The sequence below is a fragment of the Aphis gossypii genome, chromosome X (assembly GCF_020184175.1).
Source record: "Aphis gossypii isolate Hap1 chromosome X, ASM2018417v2, whole genome shotgun sequence".
Lineage (NCBI taxonomy): Eukaryota > Metazoa > Arthropoda > Insecta > Hemiptera > Aphididae > Aphis > Aphis gossypii.
This window is the reverse complement of record NC_065533.1, coordinates 27,133,083-27,156,274: the sequence shown is the minus strand read 5'-3', so window position 1 is coordinate 27,156,274 and position 23,192 is coordinate 27,133,083. Positions and strand designations below refer to the sequence as shown.

The window sequence follows — 23,192 nt, the reverse complement described above, 5'->3', positions numbered from 1 at the left end:
CAATCCGTACCACGAAACGCCGGTAAGCAACACAATCCGTTTACACAGACTTCCACAATTCCACATAGAAATCTGTGTCCATTTATCGTCGCCATTTTATTTTTATTTTTTTTAATATCATTTTCATGTTTCATTAGAAAAACGTTTTCACGAAACGTTTTGATAACGTTTACGTATCTCGCCGCAACCAGCCATGTTTATTTGTTACTCTAATGCCATGCTCTAATGAACGCATTTACCATGATAACCACATATGTTAATATATTATCTGTGTTTGAAACGGATTGTCGTATATTTGTTATTTTTTACTTTGTTATCAGAGACCACTTATTATTTATTAAGACTTGAGATAGCTCGAGAGCGTTATTAATTACGATTGTTTACAGGCGTTCCGTTTATCGTTTAAATTATTCGTATATTATACGATAAAGTTTTAGTTTAATTGAAATCCAATAATCATTTCGTACTTATATGAGATACGATTGAAGTACAGTTCATTTTTCGCGTGACCATCATTTACGCGTCTACCCGAATACGTCGATGTGTTTCGTAAATTTTGTCTTTTATACTATATTATGTTACCGACGAAGCTCAGAGCGTTAAATGATTGTTCCACTGATGAGAGTAGCAACAACGATGATGTGCCGGTTAAAATTACCAAAGAAGCATTGGTAAGTGGTTTTCAATTACATTAATAGTTATTCAGAAAAACACTTAACACTTTTATGCTATAAGAATTTATTTTTATTTTAATTAATAATGATATCAATAATTGTCTCCAATTTTGTTAATATTGTGTTTGATTTATAGTTGATGATTTATTTATATCTAGGATTGTATTACTCTATATATACCTTAGAAATAACTGAATCTTTTTTTTATTTTATCATGGCCTAAGCTAGTCAAAATAAATTTGTAAATTTTTGTCATCCATTTATTTTACCTTTAATTATAAAAACTAAAATGTTTTTTTTTCAAGATTATTCATAGTACTTATACTTATACTTTGACAATATTCATATATTTAAGTTATGATACTAATAATTAGAGTTTGATTGTAAAGCACAACAAATAGCAAAAAAACACATTTATTTTTAAATAATGTAATTGATCGATCAGAAATAAACTTAAACTAGGTACAAAATTAAGTAAAAAAAAAATTGAAAAATGAATGACCATGTATTTAGCTTAATTTTCGATTGTGAAACTGATTATTATCAGATAAAAATATTTTTATAAATCAAAAATAAACACTCGTCATCCACTAAGGAATATCGGTGTATATTTCATACAAGCTAAACTATTTTGTTTAAATCAAAACCATAAAGATGCTTGGATTTTTTAATAAAATTAATTTAAGTAGTAATTATTATGTATTTTAAGTAGCTAAAAAAAAAAAAAAAATCAAAAACAGTATTTATTAGATAAAATTAAATGTAAAAACAATTAAAATAATATATTAAAAAACTAATTTATAACCTTATTTTATTTATTCAAGTTATTTTTACTACAACATATCCTGTTGGGTGCTAATATATTTTTATACATAGAAAATTACCTTTTCACATCAACTAAAGTAATTGGTAAATATTCCATATAAACTAAATCATTTAAATCATACTGTTAATTTTTATAGAACATTGTACGAACTATTGACATTTATAAATCAACTCAAATATTTGAATGTGTAAAGAAAGTATGCTGTTATACATATAATTTTCCCTTTCCTTAAGACGTAAATAAAGTCTGTAATTAAAGTCATTTACTATAATTCTAGTTCAATAACAATATCTAGATATTTTATTAGTTCTCTATTTATATATAACAACAATATTAAGTATAATATACATAAAAATATGTTAAATTTCCATGAAAATTGTGTAAAAATAAGAATAAAGGAACGAATGGAAAAATATCAAAATGATTCAAAACATTTATAATATAAGATTATCTTTCTATCACACTCGCTTAATAAGTACCATTTTCAATCAAATCTAAACCTTACTAATAATCAACTTGACTTATAATATTTATAATATTATATATATTTTTTTTTGGCTCTTAATTACAATTCTCAATAAATTACATTTTTTTTATTGTAAAAAGATAAAAATAAATTTCATTTCATCATTATTTATAAAATATTTAATTTCAGGAAACGAAAGCAGAATTACAATATAGCCAAGCTTTGCAGTGTTTAGCGAGAGATCAATTAGATGAAGCAGAGGAACAACTTTCAAGTTTGTTAAAAAAAGAAATTATTAGTTCTGTATGTTTAAAAAATTGTCTATTTTTGAATTCAATTAATTTCTTACTATGTTTAATTATTATTTTTAGCTAAATACTACATTGAACCAAAAAGATAAATCTCAATCATTATTAGCTCATTTGAAATATTGTTGCCTTACAAATTTAGGAAATCTTTTGTTAAAAAAATCCAACTACCCTGAAGCCTTAATTCATTATCAAGAGGTAAATTTCATTGAATTATTTATTTTAAGCATAATAATATTGATTACTTAAATGCATTATCTATTATTTAGGCTTTAAAAATGGATAATACTGATTTAAATCTATGGTATCGAATAGGCTTTACTCATAGCAAGTTATATCAAACTGATCAAGCAATATCGGCATTTTTAGAGGTAACTAAGAATTAGAAAAACATTTTATTATTATCATGCAAATAATATGCCTAATATGGTCATATACAAGGAATATTCCAAGTATAAACGTTAATACACAATTATGTATGTTTTACATTTTTAAGTCACAATTTTGTATGTTTATTAACAAACAATAAGTTATCAAAATTACCATAAAAACATCACTACTATGTACAATTTTCTGTACAATGTTCATGTGTATTAATATTTAATACAATGAAACTTTCATAAAACAAATTTAAAATATTTATATTTTCAGGGTATTAAATGTAATCCTAATCATTGGCCTACTTTGGATAAACTGATAACTTTATTATATGCAAGCAATGAATATGTTTGTTGTTTATATCATATAAGTATGTCACTTAATTTAGATTCTGGATATTTAAAAGGACATTTTATCAAAGAAATTATATTCAAAAAATTTCCATCATTAATATCCTATTTTAAAAGTTATTGTTCTGACGGGTAAGTTAAAAATGTGGTTAAACAATTAATATTAAAAAAAAAGTATAATTCAAAATAACTTTTGTTTTTGTATTTACTTTCAGTGGCTTAGATATAACATGTACGGAAATAATAGATACAAATATACAGCAAAAGATATTAGATGAAATTGAAGATATTAAGAAAAATGATCCTACTCTGTGTTTAGGAAAGTTGTCTAAAAGTATGGAGTGCAAACCAATGTTGTATGCTAAATCATTAGAATTTAAAAGTTGGGAACAACTTGGAAAATGGTTATTAACAATTTATGATCATATGTTTGAAAATTATGAACATTCGGTAATTTTAACTTATTTAAAATAGCATAAAACTCAAAGAATAAGTTTTTTTCAGGTAAAGTGAAAAATTTTTACTCGTGTAAGAGAGGTCTCTATGATTACATGTGTAATCATAGCAAGTCTAGCCCAATTATGTCATACGGTTATTTTAAATATCTTAATATTTTTTTTTCACATTCGAACTACAATAATTTAATATTAAGTAATAATTTGAAGAAAACATTTTTTATGTTGCGTGATTCTTTACTACTTTAAATGTTTCCAGTAGCTATTTTGTTTCAAATATTTATTACAGAAATAATTAATTAGTTTAATTAGCTCTGAACATGGAATATAGATTAATGTTATCAGTATAAAATTAATAACTGTAGGATCTTATAAACAATATTTTAATCTTTTTCTTTGTGTTTAATGCAATTTCTGTAATTCCTGTAATTAAAATTAAATTTCAATAATTAATGGTTATTTGTATATGTATTATACTTATATAATAAGTATATATATTATGTATGTACCTAATTTTTTTTTTATTTTTTTGTTGGTCATTTTTGAATATTTTTTAATTTTTAATTAATCTAAAATAATAAAAATATGTAAGTGAAAAATAAAATGATTATTAAGATATTAATAGTTTTATAGTAAAATAGTAAATAGTTGATACTGAAATAACATATAAAATAAATATTTATAGATTAATTGTTTTTAAGAAGTTATTCATTGTCTAATACCAATATATTGTTTAAAAATAATTTCTCATTTTAAAATCAGATAATATATAAATACAATTTTTTTTTTTTTTTAAGTAGTTATGTGTTAATTTTTGTATAGAACTTAGAATAATATTTAATAATGAAAGGTTTTAGTTCATTTATTACAATTTTAAAGACATTTTTTTATTTTTTTTTGGCTGTACATAATATTTCATAAAAATAAAGTCATGTTAATTATTACATTGTATACTATAAAAATGTTTATAAATATAAAATCAATATTTTTTTGTAATAAAATAACTGAACCTTTAGACATTCCAATATTATACATGTACATTGTACTTTTCTATTATTTATTTGTTTTTGTATTGTAGTATATAAATTTGTTTGAGTTACATAAATTATTTAACTTAATATATAATTAAAATTCTTAACTATAATTTTTCAGCTTCTTTATGAACCTATACAATTCAATCACGACTCCTTAACTACAGACACAACAAAACACTGTATCATAGTAGATGAAAAATTTGTTGAAGATGATTTTGAAAAGCTTTCATTCAAACTTAATGGTAGTTATAAAAAAACAAAGTTTATTTTGTATAATTATATTTTTTTGTAAATAAATAGTTCCTGTAACAAAACGAAGAAAAAGTTCACCATCACTTGCAGATCAACTTAAATTAAGTCGGCGATCAGCTCGAAATAAAACAAATTCAAAAGCTAATGAGTCAACACTAGTCAAATCAATATGGAATACTATGCCCCAACATTTATTGTAAGATTAGTTTTTAAACTAAATAGATTATAGTATGATTGTATTTATATTATTACATTGGTTTAGGCTTAGTAATGATGGCAGTAATAAATGTAATCCAATTAAATGGTCAGACGATTCTATGGATACAATGGATTTGTATAGATTATATGAATTCTCAGATGCAATGAGTGATGGACTTACTGAAAATTTATTGAAAAATAATATTTCTGAAGAAGAACGCCTTAAGTATGTATAATAAATCAAATACTTGTTACAATTTGTGATAATTTTCTTTTTATATTATTATTAGACAAATAAATGATGAAAATTATTTTGGTTCCGATCATGAAGCAAAAGATTTAATTAATTTTGTTGAACTTCATAACAACAAGTCAATTTCTGATTTACTAGAAATTTTTTTAATTATTATTGCAAATAAATGGACCAATACTTGGCCTTCCAACATGGTTCATGTATACATTGATGTTTTCAAAAGAGTATGGTAAGTAAACTAAATTTATTAGATAATTTTTCAATATTTATATTTGATGTTTTATTTAATTAGGATTCATACAGAAAAACAACATATAACTTATATTTCTGACTCAAATTTTGATTCTTTAGACGATGAACAAATTATTCAAGTTAAAAATGAAATTACATCTATACTTACTTATGGAGAACTATTATGTGATCTTTATTTTCAATTAAAAACTATTCATAAGCCATTAGAAGGAAGGTATTAAAGCATTAATAATCTGATATAATTATACATTTTTATTTATATTGATAATTATTATTAAATTCTCTTGTATAAATTCATTTTCTAGTATTATTGGAGGAGACTTTTGTTCTTTGTGGATTGGTAGTATAAACGATGCACTCTCAATATTAGATTTTAAAGAAGATCATATGGTGATTAATATTCGTTTTCTATGGCTAAGAGCATTATTTAACTTGCAAGATAAAGAAACCAGGCTTACGTGTGATGTACTTGAAATGGTAATATTAAGTTTCCATTTCACTTATTAGTATTTATATTTAACTACATATGTATAAACTGCTTGTAAAACTTACTGTAAATTCCTATCAAGAATGAATATTACTTATATAGCAGGGTGACGCATATTATAAATTAAAGGATTACGCTATACAATTTTTTTTTTACGATTTTTCATCATCTTATATGTATAATGAAGCAAATTCTCATAATTTTTTTTCTATTTTAAGATGACTTTATCAATTTCTTATTATGATAAGGCACAATTTCAGCCTTGGAGTCCTAATATTAGGCATCACTATCCATCTTAGTTGTTGTGTCACCTGTCATATTTTATGTATGTTATATTTGATCTATATTATTATAATTTATTATTAATCTCATGATCTTATAAATAATTTTTGCAGTTAATATTTTTAAAGTTAAAATACTGAATACATAAATTAATTATTATTTTAAACTAATCAAATAATAACAATGATTTCAGTTATTGGATTTCATCTGCGATCTGGATGATTATGAAATTGTTTTGCCAAATTTAGAATATTTTTATCGAATAAATAAAAGGATAGCAGATAAACTTATTATCACATTAAAAAGGTTTGTTAGTATTGTATTTATATTTGTATTTGTATTTTTAAAATTTAAATATTTTTTTCTAGAAATAATTTGTTGAGTACTGTAAAACATCTGTATGAGTCAAAAGAATATTTAAGTGTTGTAAATATTTTAAAAGATACCTTAAAACCTCAATGTGCTTTCATGGAGATACCCAGTTATCAAACAATGACACGAATGAATCAATACATATTTATGTTAAATTCATTTTTAGAGCTAAAAAATTATCATGTAAGAATTCATAAATTAATTTTAATGGTTTATCTTATAATCTTTATTTTTAAAGGAATTATTTAAATGGTGTGAGCCATGTTTGTATGAAGCTATTCTACAACATCGTAAAAGTCTTATAGAAGATTGTGATCCAAACCAAAAAACTAATCAGGCTGAATTTATAAACAATATATTTTATGCTATGTTAGAATCAATCAAGATAGAGGGCTTAGATGTTTGTAAGTAACAAAATTGCAGCATGTAAAGGATTCTATTATTAACTTAATGTTTTATTAGTTGATAATGTATCACAAGGATCTAAATCAAAACTCATACAATCAGTCATAAATCTTTTATCATATCTGATAGAAACTTCTGATGGAAATCCAGAAATCGATGCTGTATCTCCGTGGTTGTTAATTTATAATTTGTTAAAACAGTAAGTTTTTCATGTTTAATTAATTGAAATTATTTAAAAATAAATTTATGTTAAAATTTATAAAAGCAAATTAAAATATACTGTTTCAATATATTATAATAAATAATAAAATATATTGACCAATATTTTATTTATTTAAATTAATTTTTGAAATTTGAAATTTTATTTGGTTTAAATAATTTTAAAATGAATACCTATCTATCACGTGTGTATTATATTTTATTAGTTAATATTGTTACCAGAATACATATACCTAGAGTTCAGGACCTATAGCACTAACATATGCACTTATGTATGACTCTAATAACTTGAAAATATACCCTAAAAATGAAAAAAAAAGCACTCATTAAAAAGGATTTATTTCAAATAAATATAAAAAAAATTGGAAATGTTTTGAATGTTCTATAAAAAAAAAAATACTTATTTATATAATATTATAATAATTAGCAAAATTATGCAAAATAAAATTTCATATTTAAAGTCTCTGTACTATAAAACATATTTGTATATCACTCTGCTATATTTTGCATCACTTACAATGGATATGCAAATGCTATAAGTCCTAAACTCTGCATATAACTATTTTTTTAAATAATCAATTGTATTTCCAGTGAGGAATCTAAATCAGACAATTCATTTTCATCTCAAACTACTAATATTCCATCGTCTTTATCATTACTCTTCCTTGGTCATAAATATTTAGGAAAGTAAGTATTAGATCAATATATATATATATCTTTTTATCTATATTTATATCTATCAATAAGATTCTATTTTAATTTATTCTTGTGTAGAAGATCATGGTGTTGTTTTGAAGATGGTGTCCTTCTATTCCTAACATTATCAGAAATAGAGCCATTTATTCATACAGATTTGTATAACACATCCCTAGTACAACAAGTCGATCAAATTTTTTATTGTTTATATACACATTTAATCAAACGTAATAAACCACGTCATGTACAGGTACAATAAAATAATATTTTCTTGTAAATTATTTTTATTTTAACAATAATTTTTGTTTATACAGGATCATCATTCCATGGGATTAGCACTAACATGGCCACGAGCTAGACAATTAATGCATTTTTATCAACCGCAAGAATTACCTAGTTATGATGGTATATCAAAAATATTTACCATAAATTCTGATACAGAAGCTATGTTTAAAAAAGTCATAGCTCTCATACCTGAAGATATCAAACCAAGTAAAGTTAAATAATATATGTATTCATAATAGAATAAATTTTGGTAAATAAATCATTATTAATTTATGTTAATATTTCAGATCGATTAATGGATAATTTAATGATGTATATCAGAGGGGAAACAGATCAGTTACCTAAAAATGATAATCCTTTACCTTATGATGTAAAAGATATATTTTACTTAATGGCTGATTTTAATTTCAAGAACAAAACTTGGGTAAATTCTTCATTATATTTTAGAAATATTAATAAAATTATTATAAATAATGTATTACTGTATTTCAGAGTAAAGCTATTCGATATTACTTACTTGATCTTTGCAATAACTTAGATCGTTTTGATTCTTGGGCTGCCATGGCTTTAGCTAGGGGAAGTCAAATAGAAACAAAATTAAATTCTGTAAGTCAATATTTATTTATATTTGCTTCTATTATATTTTTATCGTGGAAATATTTTCAAATTTGTTTAATAGTTAGTTTATTTATACTGGTATAAATAATGTATTAATTAGTAGAAATATTGATTATGTATAGAATATGATAGAAGTAAAAAAAAGGGTATAAATTAGGGGCTGGCACAGTTTTCCTGATTTTGATAACTGTGAGATATCGCCAAAATAAAATTTTGGAAGTTCGGTTATTCGGTTGTACCTACCTTAGAGTAATAAGCTAATAAAACCTAACCTCGTCAATTAAAAGTCAACCCGTGTTTTATTTTATAGAACATAAAATTAATCTTTTTGTTTTTTTTTTTATTCCCCTTAGTCTACTAGATACCCCTTTCTACCCAAGGTGGTTTTACATACAAGTCAGCTGTTATCAAAATCAGGAAATCTGTACCAGTCCCTTAAAATTATAAATTTAAATTTAAATATTTCAATTCATTAAATTGTTATTATTTGTGTGTATAAATTTAAAAAGTAATTATTTATTATATTTTTCAGTGTGAATCAATAAAAAATGAAGGTGACATAATTAGAAGAGCTCATATGACTGGTCGATGTTATAAGCACTCTCTGAAAATTAGTCCTGAAAATACAACTCTTCTCATTGAATATGGAACATTCACTTATAGCATTCATTCTTTTTGTTCACGTTTATTGAAACAAGTGTGTATTTAAATTATTATTAGTTTTTAGTACTTTCAACTAATTAATTCTTGTTACTTTAATTATTTTATGTGTATGTGATTATTTGTTTATGACTTTATGATGTATAATACCAATATTGAATTGATATTTGTAGTTAACTAAGCATTATTAGTGACTGACTTTTAATTTTTGTTTTTGATAAGGTAAAAATTTTAATTTAAAATTATTTCTGTAATTTCTATAATAAAATTTAGTTGATAACTTGGCACTTTGTCCACTTCAAGTGTGATAACTCTCCATTTATTAATCTGATAACCATAATTTTTATATTATATTATTATATATATATGCTGAATTTAATACTTTTGTATAATAATAGTTAAATTGTCATATTATTCTTGTTGTATTTTTTTTTCTTAAATAGTTGATATAATTTTTAATTATTTTTTTTCCACTTTTATATTCTTACAAATTATATTTAATATTCTTTTACAATTTTTTACAGGAAACCTCTAATATGAGTTTACAAATGTTTGGAGAGCTTGAAGATGAAAAAGAAAAAATGATCAAAATTGCTAGAAAATGTTTTGAAACTGCTAATAATGTAAATTTTAACTTAGTTATACTTGTTTATATTTTTTAATATAAATTATTTTATTAATTATTATTAGGTTTGGGAATACACTGATTGTGATTCCCAGGATGAACGCTGGATGCATCATTATGTACTTGGGAAAATAACTGAGAAAAATGATGACAACTCATTAGTATTTATGGATCATTACTTAAAAGCTGCTCAGTATTTAGATTCGTATGGGGCTATGTTTCCAGAACATATTATTTATACTTCTCCTCAATATTATTCAATTGAAGTCCTTGAGGTAAAAAATATAATTAAACATACAAGTTATAGTGCATAGTTGAATATATAATAATAAGAGAGTGAGTGTATTTACAGTTTAATTTTAGTGTAACATTATTAAATTGAATTTAAAATCTATTTTATGTAAATGATATCAATTGGGATGAGTTTTTGTATTGAGAATGTTTAACCCTTTAAACTATATTAAGCCACTGATTTGATCGTAAGTTAATAAAAATATATATTCATAAACTTCATATATTAATTACATTAATAGAATAAATTATAAAATATTTCCATTACCTACTCATCAATGTATTTGTAATATTTTTAATTTCAGATTTATTACAGAATCCATGCTGGAGCTTTAAAATTATTAGAAAAGCATGATAATCAATCATCAAATGAAGAATTACTTACAAAAATTAAAATAGCATTAGATCAAATATCTGATATGTCCCCTATTGTTGATAAGTGAGTATAATATTTTTGTCAATAAATATTAACTAAAATTTATCTATTAAATATTTTTAGGAAATCCAATAATGTGTCCACTCCAAAATCGGTAAATTGTAAGGATATAATAAAAAAGGTACATTATAAGTATAACCTATTAAACATAAAGAGATTTTTAAGAAAAGATTTACATTAATATATCAATATCTTTTAGATATTCGTATCCTAAATATTATTTTATTTTTTTACCAACTTTATAGAATTTAATTCATAATTCTTTTATTTATTAATGAGTAACTTTGTATACATATTCTTTAAAGATTTTTTTTTGATATAATTTAATTTAAGAGTTATGAAATTAAGTAAATATTGCAAAAACTTATAATACATTTATTTAAAAATATTTTGATTTAATGCTTAAATATAAAATGTTAAATTATTACTTTTGTAGGACATAAATTTGACTGTGAAACAGACTTTAAATAAAATCATTAATCATGTGATGACATCTGAAAAAGAAATTGATAATTTCAAAGATGGTTTTCAAAGTGAATTTATTACCAAAACTTCTAACGTAAGTATAAGTGTATTGCTGATAAAATATTTAATATTTAGTTATTTTAAAATGTTTGTTTAAGGATAATTTAAATATACCAATAAAAAAAATGAAAACGGATTCATCTATTCAAGATTTAATTGACTGTATGTATTACACAATTCTATATTAATTTATTTTGTAAAAATGATGGCATTGTAATTGTATTTCCCTAGTTCGGTGGACATTAATTCAAAGATGCCTTAGGGCTTTAGAAGATTGCATCAAAAGATTTCCTCAACATTACAAGTCATATTATCGGTTGGCTCATTTCTATTTCCGTTCGCCATCTCATAAAGATTATAATAAATTCAAAGATTTAATGTTTGGTGAACGAGGATTATTTGTTGGGCAAAGGCCTCATAATTTTTTCCATGTAATTTTATAATTTTACTAGATCTAAACAATTTTTACTTATGTGGTTCTAATTTAGGGTGTTTGGAGAATACCAGTTAGTGAAATAGATCGCCCTGGTTCGTTTGCATACCACATGAGTCGCTGCATACATCTATTATTAGATTTTCTTAAAGAAACTGGTGACCACAAAATGCTACTTGATTTGGCTATACAGTTAAAATACATACCCGATCTTGATAAGTAAGTTATAAAATATGATTATTTATACCAAATACTTTTGTTAAAATTTCCCAGTAAACATTTCAATTTTAAATGATAAGAATATTGTAAGTAATAATGAACTATGAATTTTAGGAAATATTTACGTGATAATGAACGAGAAGGTATTTCAAAAGAAGCATTGTTTCTTAGTGTTCAAATATTAAGGAGAATGAAATCAGAATATGCTAAAACTAATAACCGCTGCAAAAATGAACTGCTTTTAATTCAAGTTTTCAAAAGTTATAAGCGTGTATTCAAATGTTGGCAACAAAAAGATAACACATTATCCAAGCTATTATTGAATGTCTATCAAAACATTGTTGGGACAAAAGTAAGATTATTTTAATTCTTATAAATCAAATAATAGTGAATTCTTCTTATGTTAAATAATAAGTGTTAAATTGCGACACTTAAATAAGAACATAAATTTAAGGGATCACAATTCCATTAACATTAACAATTCCATTAGCTACAATAGAAGATCTTAGAGCTAGACTAATTATGCAACAAGTTTCAGTGTCAATCCCCTCTTTAGCAATGGACACATTTTCAAAAAAAATATACAAGGTTTATGTGCCATGATGCATAATGTTTGCTTTTAAAGTTTTATTAATAGATGAAACCCAGAGTAAGTCAACAAGAGACTGGAAAAGTGAAGAACAGTGATTAAAGGGAAAGAACTATAGATAAATAGAAGTAAAACAAAAGCAATTGTGTATGATTTTGAAGGAAATAAGGCATAACCTATTTTATGTGGTAATGTATGTAATAAAGATGGGAAATGATACAATGTATGAGTTACTAAGTTCAAGTTCTTAGGATCAGTAGTACAAAAATATTGTTTTTTTTTATGATGACGTCATAAATAAAATATGTAAATATATAAAGGGGAGACGAGTCAGATATGTTGAATGATGAGAAATTTAAAGGAAGTTTTATAAAATAATGTTACAAAGTAAGTAATATTATATCACTTATTATTGTGATAACAATATTGAATAACAGATAATAAAACATAACAAGTTTAAAGCTAAAAAGTATTTGTCTTGATTATAATGCATAATGCATAATAATTAAATATGATGTTTTTATCAATAATATTTTATTACAGGACGATGTATCTAATGACGTCATCATTAAGTATTGTCAAAAACTTCAAACAAAAGAAAAAGAGATTGAGTACCAGAGCAATATCGCAAATAATGAAAGTGTAAGTATATAGATAATAATTCATACAAAAATTCAACAAGTTAAAAACAAATGTTTAATATTTTTAACAGAAACATTAATATTATTAATTAGTGTTTTTGTAATTTTATTTTATGGCATATGTACATATAGATCTAAAATTATAATACGAGGTTATTCTTTTACTTTTTGCTGTATTAAATTATGAATAGTAGAGTATTTGAGGTTGAGTGCCATGAATCCCAGACGTGGGCCAAGGACTAGTTCATAGTGGGGTTATAATTATAAAAATCTTAAATAGGTACAACTCTTATTTTCCAAAAATTCCTATTTTTGCCCAAATATGAAAAAGTAACTTCCTCTTTTCACTTAAAAATAATTACATTTTTGTCACTTATGGTTACATTATCAATATTTTGGAAAGCGCTGACTCAATAAATCCATTTAGCATAACTTGGAGAGCATTATAAGAAGCACCATTAAAATTACTTAATATATTATTTGGTCAAAAAAGGAAGGTCGTTTTACCAAAAAAAAAAAATGATTTACTGAATTCCAAAAATTCCTAATTTACCAACAACATTATTGTGTAGTAATAACAATATGCGATTAAATATGTAATTTAGTGGTAATAGTATTGGCATAATTTGTAGGTAGGATTTAAGGTAGGTTATTCTATAGTAGCAGTGGCGTAGTTATGATTTTGTTCTGGGGGGGATTTATAATTTATTGGTTAAACATAAAGTGGGGGGCTCAATAAGTCAATGATTTAAACATTAAAAAAAGGCTCTGGGGGGGATCTATCCCCATATCCCCCCCCCCATAACTACGCCACTGTATAGTAGTATATTGCTAGTTTAGTATACAAATACAATTTAATCATTTTTAAATTTAAATTTTTAACTTTATTTCAACATTATAACACAATAAGTTTTTTGATATTATTTAAAATTAAAAAAAATAAATCGATTTTTGAACATTTTCTTACTATAACCATTCTGGAGTTATTTTTTTATTTAATATTATACCAATAAATTTTCTTTATAATACAGTAAGAAATAATTAGACAGTAACGGTGTTATTCATAGTCAACAATGGTTCAATAGTAGTTTAACAATAGTTTATTTTTTTGTTATTCATAGACGATAAACTTTACTTAGATGATAGAGTATAGACTAAGTTTAACGATAACCCTCTGATTTATAAACTAGGTAAATACTAGATTTAAAGCTGGTTCATTAAAAACATCACTGTTATCTTATTATCATTTAATTTAATTCATTCGTGTATTAAAAACTTGTGCATTTTATACTTACGAAAAATGTATATTGGTAATATACAAAATGTTAGACGCGTAAGAAATTTAAGGAAATTGCATTTTAAACAACAGAAAATTTATTAAATTCATATAATGATAACGAACTTACCAATAAAAGTTTCAGGAAAAATATCGATTTTAGAAAGCAGAATACTTATGTATCATTCACAAAATTCGTGACTTTTTACCTCGAGCACTTAACAATCGTGGAAAACTAGTTTCATTGAGTTTACTATTTTTATTGCACTTTGTTATTTAGATAGTGGACTAGTAATTACTGATCATAGTACCTACCTATATTATTATAATTTAAGGTTTAGGATGACAATGGAAATTATCATAATGTTAGCCAACTAATAGTTGATGTGTGAGTCATTTATAGAGCACTAGCATCTTTAAAAAAAAGTTGTCAAGTGAGTCACGCTCTACCGTCTATAATAGTAGATAATCTAATATAATGGATGTATCAAATTTGAATCCAATTATAGGTATCATAGAATACGAAAAACGATTCTGAACGGAGATGATTTTTCAGCCTAGTAATCTAGGATATATTCTCTAGTGGGTGGTGAAAAAGGTGGTTTATGTTTTTATGATATAAATACCTCAAAATTGAAGTCCTTTTATAATTTTATTGTAAGCTAAATTTATGAAAAATTTAGAATTAAATTTTCAACTCTTGGCTACTTATACAACATTTTTTATAAATTTTAACTGCAAAATAATTTGCAAAAATTAATGATTTTGACGAATTTTTGTCAATATTTGAACTTCAACCGTTAATAAAAATATTGTGACTAACGATTTTTAATTTTTTTACTCTACAACTTATAAGAAACCTTGTATTCAATTTTCAAGTATTTTGAAATAGTTTTTTTTGACACCCAAAATTTTTTTATCGACACTTCAAAAAAAAAAAATACTCAGAAAAATCGAAAATTTTAGTTGTCTATAAATAACTCAAAAAAAAAATTTGACTAAAGTTTCAAATATTTACAGTAATTAGTTTTTGAGTTACAACCACATAAAAAATTGATTTTGTAGAAAACTAATTTTGCGTAAAATTCCCGTTTTTCCGTCACTTTTTTTTATGTTTTACCCAATTTTTTTGAAAACTGTTGGAAAATTCTTTCATTTTACCTTTATATTTCACCAAAGATATAACCTTTGCCATTTGAAAACTCCTCTGAAGTCTGAAATTGAAGCATAATTTCGACAAGTTAAGCTGTACACCCAAAAAAAACCATACATGATTATAAAATACATTCATCACTTCGTTCAAAATCTTAAATTATTATACTAATATTACTATTTTAATTTTTTTTTTAGATTGGTAACAATTAGTAATAATATGGAAATTTGGAGAGTTATATTACTGTTTATATTATTTAAACTAAGAAAATCCACAGTTTTTAAAAACTTGGCCTCATTGACTATGAATAATACATCATTAAACCCGAGTTTAACGAAGGTCTAAGAATTAAACCCAGTTTTTTTAAACCTAGGTTAAACCTTAGTTTTTGACAATGGCTATGAATTACACTGTAAAACTCCGATTTTAATAACATTGGTACACCAAACATACATTATAGGTACTGCCAAATAATTGGTAAAAGATAAAATCCGTATTACTTCTTATAATATAACTAATTACATCGACTAATGGGCTCCTAACCAAGGCTGCTTATAGTAATATGATAACATAGAGGGATTAAATTGTAAATCTGTGATTTAAATAATTAAGTTTTTGCACAATATGTATCATCTTAAGCATGAACACAATTGTTACAGCCACAATACCTCCTTAAGTGAGCGTGAGCTCATTATAATATGTACATATTATATATTTGCCTTGGTTGAATAATTTTAAAAATCTCTTCTCAGATCACTGTTATCAATGCCTTCAATTTTAAAAATGTCATGTTAACTTAGAAAATAAATTACGTATAACAAATAAATAAATAAATGTGATTTGATTTTGTTTATGAATTTTCAAAATCGTTTCTAACTACAAAATAATTTTTTTTTTAGGATTTTACATCACCAATTGCAAATTCTAAATCTACTAGTATACTGAATTCGTCGCAAACCTTATCAACACAGATGTCAATTGAAAATCAAAAACGACTTTACTCTCCACAAGTATCACATGCACTTCCATTGAATACACAGTTATCCAATCAAATAATGTCTATGTTCGCTCCCTATACACAATCTCCATTAATGTACCCAATAAACCAAGAGACAAGTTATAACTATACATTGCAGCAAAAGTTGCAAGCAACAAAACAAAAATTAAAAAAACCCATTAATAAACCAAAAGCAGAAACAAAACGATCAACCAATTCTAAAACTGAGAAATCAGATGCTCATAGACTGCCAAATAAACCAAAAAAAAGTACTAGTATCAAAACAAGTATTGATTCAAAAATTGTACGAAATCCTAAGTTATCCATCAATAAACCCACTAAACGACCAAAAATTAATCGTTTAGAACTAAGTAAAACCCTAAATATTTCACATAGCACACCAAACGAATTAAAAACATCACACAATTTGGATTCAATTTTAGAAATCAACAAACTATCTAATAGCATAAGTCAGTCACAAAATCAAAAACCCAACAATTTGTCTTCAGACAAGCCAAAAGCTGTCAAACATTCAATGGCCGCCACACTTGTACCTATGGGTAAGTCAAAACCGACTATGATGACTAAGACAACAAGTTCGCGTAATCCAAAATCAGTTTATATAGACTTGGATTCTGCTGCCGAACAGGCTCGTTTAAAGTCTACAATTCTCCAGAATAAAAATCCTGAAACGAAGAAGACTGCTACCGTCCCATTGAGTCCAGCCATGTTGCTATCATCTTGTCCGGGTTTAAGCATAACACCAGTTGTGAACACAAATGATAACCGAAAACCAAATGAAACTTTATTGGCATCACATCATGTTCAAAACATCACAACAACTTCAAAGAATTTTAATTTTGAACAGCTCCAGCACCTCGGTAATAGTTTGACAATTACAAAATCTGAAAAAAATACCAATAAAAAGTCCAAACCTGAATTAATTCTCATTGATTAGTTAAAAATCATTTAAGAATTTGATGTATTTGTGACGTTTTTGTAGATAATAAAGACACTAATTTAAGAGTATTAACTGTATAAAATTATTTATTTTGTGTAATATGACGTATTGTAAATTTAAAATATTTTTATGTTATAAGTCTTATGTACTATTTAGTATTTCTAGTGTAATATTTTTATTGAATACTAATTTATTTTTGTTAATTGATTTCTTTCATTATAATTTAATTAATTTTTAAAATTCATTGAAAACCAATAAATTAAATATTTTTTTAAAAAATCATTGTTCTAAAAAACTTATTTATACCAACTTTGATTAAGAACAAAAATGTGTCTGTGCGTGTATTGTGCATAATGTACAACATAGCAAATTTTTAGCCCTTATTTTTCTACTATAAACAATTTATGAAAATATAATCTTTATAAAGGTGCTAACACTAAATTTCACAATTTGTAAGTGGCAGTAATATTAGTACATGTGATTTTAGGCAAGTTTCTTTCTATAAAGTTTATCGAGAAACCCGTTTTTAAATTATCTCAAGCAACAGAGAGCAGTTAGGTTAAATCATGGTTAATCCTTAATTTAATTTACATTTTGATTTGAATACATTTCTCATCCCTCTGTAACAACATAAAAGCATATTTTTCTATTACATTATGAAAAATATTAACAAACATCATTACATCAATTGTATTTATTTATGTATTTATGTATCATAAAACAAAAAAATACTTAAAAATATAAAAATGAATTACTAGATTTCAACGAAAAAAAAAAATAATATTTATAATACAAAAAGTTACCAATACTCATACAAAAAGCACATAAATAGGTATTTTTCAATATATATATATATAATTATATGGTTCTGTTCCAAATCTCATTGATTTTATTTATTCCCACGTTATTATGTTTTCATAATACTCGATGACCATCTGAGGATGTATGGTATTCATGATGAATGAATCAATAAAACTGTCTGGCAACGATATGTCGTTGGTGGTTTTAAATCTAATTAAATACTGGAGATCGCCATTTTTCTTCTTAAACACTCCCAGTATTGAATCTGCATACACATCAATACTTTTATGACCGTTTTTTTTTCCCCCAATAGCAATTGATCTGTAAAATGTTAATTAAGTTTCATTAGGTATACTTTATAAAATAGAAACAACAAATAAGTTTAATAATAATATTCAATTATAATTCTGTCCAGTTTACAATGCAGAAGATACGTTACACGAAATCTGTCTACCTCTGACATTGACATAGGTACCAGAGTCCAGAATAGCACCACAAAGGTGTATACAACCAATATAATTACCTGTATAAATAACAGTAGTACAACATTATTGATGCTGTATTGCTGTATACCAAAAAATATAATGAATATACGAATAGCGTCTTATTCCTACCTACTGTTCCCGGCTACCAACAATATTAGATACCTATCTAGTAGGTTAATGGTTATTATTAAGTTTCCTACTTACTAGAAAATAATGAAATGTGAAAATAGCTGAGGTACAAATGTACAATTGAGCAAATTGTCGGCGTATCAAAGGAAATTCAAACACAGAAGAAAACGATTGAGCATAAAGAACTCTGCAACACTGGCATTTTCAATTTTGAACTGTATTATACATTTATACAAACATATTTGTTTAAATAATAAAATTGTAATTATTCAACCTTGGTATCTATTTCCGTGTTGGATTACTTGGATTAAATATATTAAAAAAGATTCCGTATTCTTACGATTTAAATATCGATTCTAATTTTATCTGCTTAATAAATTGAATTGATTTGATCTTATTCGACGTCTCTGTTTGTGTTTCGACAAAATACAAAATGTCGTTAACGTGAATATGGCAACACATCACATACAATATTCTATGCTCAGTCGTATTGCCTAAAAGGTAAATATTATGCTCAAACGTGCTTTACCGGTGAAAATTGTCATTGAGCGTAGGTAAGACGTGTGGTGTGTTTTCTGAGAACACCTGAACACCTAATGTTCAGATGACACATTCCAATTGAACGTAATAAAAATTTCAAAAGTAATCTCTACCATATCGCGTACATTACTAGATCTTGCGGTGTCGCGTGATCATTGGTAACAGATTTTCTAAAATCCTACCACTGCACACTGTTACAATTTTTTATTATCAAACAACCCTAAATTTCGCTTGGAATTCAGAAAGAAAGGTATGCCACGTACCTTTATCTATTGTGTTCGAAATTTCGAATTCAAAATAAGTTCATACTCGACAGTCGACGGGAGACTAGTGCGCATGAACGTGGACGTGGGCTAGGCGGGTGCAGGTGGGTTCACTAGGCGGCAGATGTTTGTACTGGTGATGGACTAGGCGAAGCGGGGAGAGCACTGGTGATCGCCGCCGAAAAAAACCCGTCTGAAGTCTGAACACGACAATTAATACAATGAATACATCGTTATTCTGAATGAAATAATATATTTAAAGGCGCCGTGAAATCATTTCAGACCAGTGGTTCTCAATCTCTTTTTAAGGACCGCGACCCAAATGTTCTTCCAAAAAAATCTATCGAGACCGCCTATACTTCTATAGAAGTCCTATAGTCTAAGCAATTTTTTTTTAAAAGACATACATTTCTTACAATATTTCATAATATGTATAATTAATAAACACTTCTAGCTACCCTCCAAAAATTGACTCGCGACCCACGCAGCTTTAGAACCGCTGTTTCGGACATTAACCGTACGCGTTTTTTAACGATTTATAGACGAGAAGGCTGGGTGAGCTAAAGCTAGCCCGATCCCACGGTTTTCCGTGGGCCATACTGCGTATTTATTTGTAATTTTTTCCGATCTATATACTGGCTATATGATAGGTACTTATAATATAAATCATTATTAATATCGTTTTTATTTTTTTATTTGGTAATTCTTTTTGTATCAAAATCACGCATTTTCAGAATTGAACAACTTTTTGTTGTTGTTCAGACCGGTGAAAATGTCGTTTCTTTAGTTACGAGTTATAGTATGACCGTAGCCTTCTCGATCGTTTCCCGCGCTAATCAGTTTTTTTGTTATGTTTTACATTTTGTGAGACAAAGAAACACGTGCTAGACTGTAGCGTGCTCTTAAACAATGAGAGACGCGAGTATCTCACACACGGTGAAGAATTTAACGACGGTCGAAAATTAATATTAAAATACGAGTAATATAATATTTATGTAATGAATAATACCTAAACCAGGAATGGTTCGCGTTTGGCGATTACAATTATTTCTGAAAAAAATTGGTACATAAATAACATTAATTACGTCGTACCATAGATTAAAATATATACTAGTATATTATTATTTATTTTAATCTAGGGTCGTACGTCGATACAAATATTAAATATTCGAATAAAAAGGTAGTGATGATCAAAATGACAAAAAAGATACGGGCACGTATAATATTCCATAGGTATACCTATATTATACTTTCATATCGTGAGCACGGTAGACAATAATCAAATAATATATTATATCTCTATTTTGTTACAGACACATTTGGTCAAAGTCCAGTTCATTACTCTCAAAGAACTGCTAGTATGGACGTATGGTATTGGAGTAACAGATAATGATAAATTTATTTTATTATTACTTCTTGTTATAATCATATAAGAATTTCAATGTAATTATAGTTGTCGTTACCAAATACTTTATCTGCCGTATTACACTATTATTTATGGAAAACCCCACGACAGTTTTTGGTAAATATATAATATGATGATAAATTAATATTTCAAGTAACCTACTTAAAGTAGATTTTAACTGCATATTATACTCAGTGACTATTATTAAATTAAAGATAATCAAATTCATTCCACTCCGACTCAATGACTATAATTGGTTACTATACAGAATTACGCGGATTTCTCAAATTGGATATAATAATTTTTTTTGTAGTCTAAGAGTTAGATACTTCGATAGTTAATTTAAACTGTTTATTTTTATTTTTTTGATTAGTTGAATATAATATACCTAATATTATAGTTTTTAATTCTGAACGAAGTGAGGTATGTATTGATTTTACAGATGTTTTTTGTTTTGTTATAGACTATAGTGTCTGCATACACTGTACACTACTTGTTAAAATAATGCTTCAATTTAAAACTTCAGGGGTGTATCCTATGGCTAAATGAGTATATTTATTATAATGGTCTTAAGTCACTGAAATAGATGAGAATATACTGGAGCGCGGACTATAGTGTGAAAACCGGCCGGTTACCCCACTCCTGTATGGCTGTATGGTAAAAAATTATATTATGCAAATGGCATGAGTAAATAAATGATTTTCAAATAATTTATATTTTTATTTTTGGTAAGTATTAATTTTAAGTACATATAAAAACAAAAATGTTGGTACCAAAGTTAACGCAACACGACCATTTATCCCAGAGTTAAAATGAAGTTAAAAGTTAAGTTAAAATGAGTAGTTTTTCAATGTTATTTGTATGGAAGTTCAATTTCATGCCATAGGTGGTGGGGGTAGCGGCAGTTGAGACGGTCCGTTTTTCGCAACAAACGAACTAGGCGAGTCCGCACTTTAGTATAATATTCTTATTTATCTCAGTGTCTAAAGTAAGAAGTTTCCAGCACTTATCAAAAAATTTTGTTATATAGTTTAACTCAAAAACGAATAACTGTAAATACTAGACATTTTCACCAAATTTTTATATTAGCGTTATTTATACGGTTAAATTTTCAAAATATTCTGGTTTTTTTGAGCTAGTTAAAAACTGAAATTTTCGATTTTTAAGTTTTTTTTTTTTTGAAATGTGTCGAAAAAAAAATTTTGAATGCCTAAAAACTTGAAAGTTGAATACAAAGTTTCTTATAAGTTGTTCTTATTGAAGTTAAAAAAATTCAAAATCGCAGGTCACATTTTTTTTGTATGCGTTTCAAGTTTAAATTTCTACGAAACCGCGTAACGATGACGATTTTAATTAATATTTGTTATTATTCGAAAAATAGAAGTCGTAGGTAATACGTAATAGGTACTTGTAAATTTCACCCGTTATTGAGATTAGCATTTTCTTTACTTAATTAATTTTCAAAATACTTCGCTTATTTTAAGGGTATTTATAATATTTGTTTTTTTTTTTTTTTTATAATCGACGATAACATTTTTAGTCAAAATATTTGAAAATTTCAATACAGTTCCTCATGAGTTCATCTTATAGTGATTTAAGAATCATAGGAATACCTAGGCACAATTTTTTTTTTATTATTATTTTTTAAAATTCAAATATTGATAATATTCGTCAAAATGATGAATGTTTGCAAATTATTTGATGGTTAAAAATTTTATGAAAATAGTCAAGAATTATAAAAACGCAATAAAAGGTTTTCCATAAGTTTGGCTCACAATAATTATAAAATAAGTTGGGCGTTTGCCAATTAAAAAAATTAAACATAACCATACTTATAAAAGGCTTGCTTTTAATGAATCCCAATTTAATTTTCTAATAATTAAAAAATCTTACCTCGAGTAGTCCATGTCAAATGCACAATGAAAGTTTACAAAATTACTGTACCAACCACGA

The 23,192-nt window shown here is 25.6% G+C and overlaps 1 protein-coding gene and 1 long non-coding RNA gene across 2 annotated transcripts; both read left to right on the top strand.

The window, feature by feature from the left end:
* The first annotated feature begins 273 nt into the window (after positions 1-273).
* Positions 274-17,868, top strand: LOC114130124 (calcineurin-binding protein cabin-1-like). Its single transcript, XM_027995020.2, has 33 exons — positions 274-671; positions 2,156-2,269; positions 2,338-2,472; positions 2,544-2,645; positions 2,926-3,134; positions 3,218-3,452; positions 4,610-4,733; positions 4,792-4,939; positions 5,006-5,167; positions 5,232-5,423; positions 5,487-5,660; positions 5,752-5,923; positions 6,409-6,521; positions 6,584-6,770; positions 6,826-6,991; positions 7,050-7,191; positions 7,803-7,898; positions 7,986-8,157; positions 8,222-8,399; positions 8,480-8,616; positions 8,685-8,798; positions 9,343-9,507; positions 9,995-10,093; positions 10,161-10,370; positions 10,692-10,825; positions 10,886-10,943; positions 11,259-11,381; positions 11,446-11,509; positions 11,579-11,778; positions 11,836-11,999; positions 12,114-12,351; positions 13,132-13,230; positions 16,558-17,868. Exons 1-33 carry the CDS (start codon positions 576-578, stop codon positions 17,611-17,613), a joined length of 5,778 nt encoding a protein of 1,925 aa, XP_027850821.2. The 5' UTR covers positions 274-575; the 3' UTR covers positions 17,614-17,868.
* Positions 17,869-19,835: 1,967 nt separating this feature from the next.
* Positions 19,836-21,303, top strand: LOC126552719 (uncharacterized). The gene is made up of 2 exons (XR_007606134.1): positions 19,836-21,067; positions 21,148-21,303. It is a non-coding gene; the product is annotated as an uncharacterized LOC126552719 (long non-coding RNA).
* The last annotated feature ends 1,889 nt before the right edge of the window (positions 21,304-23,192 follow it).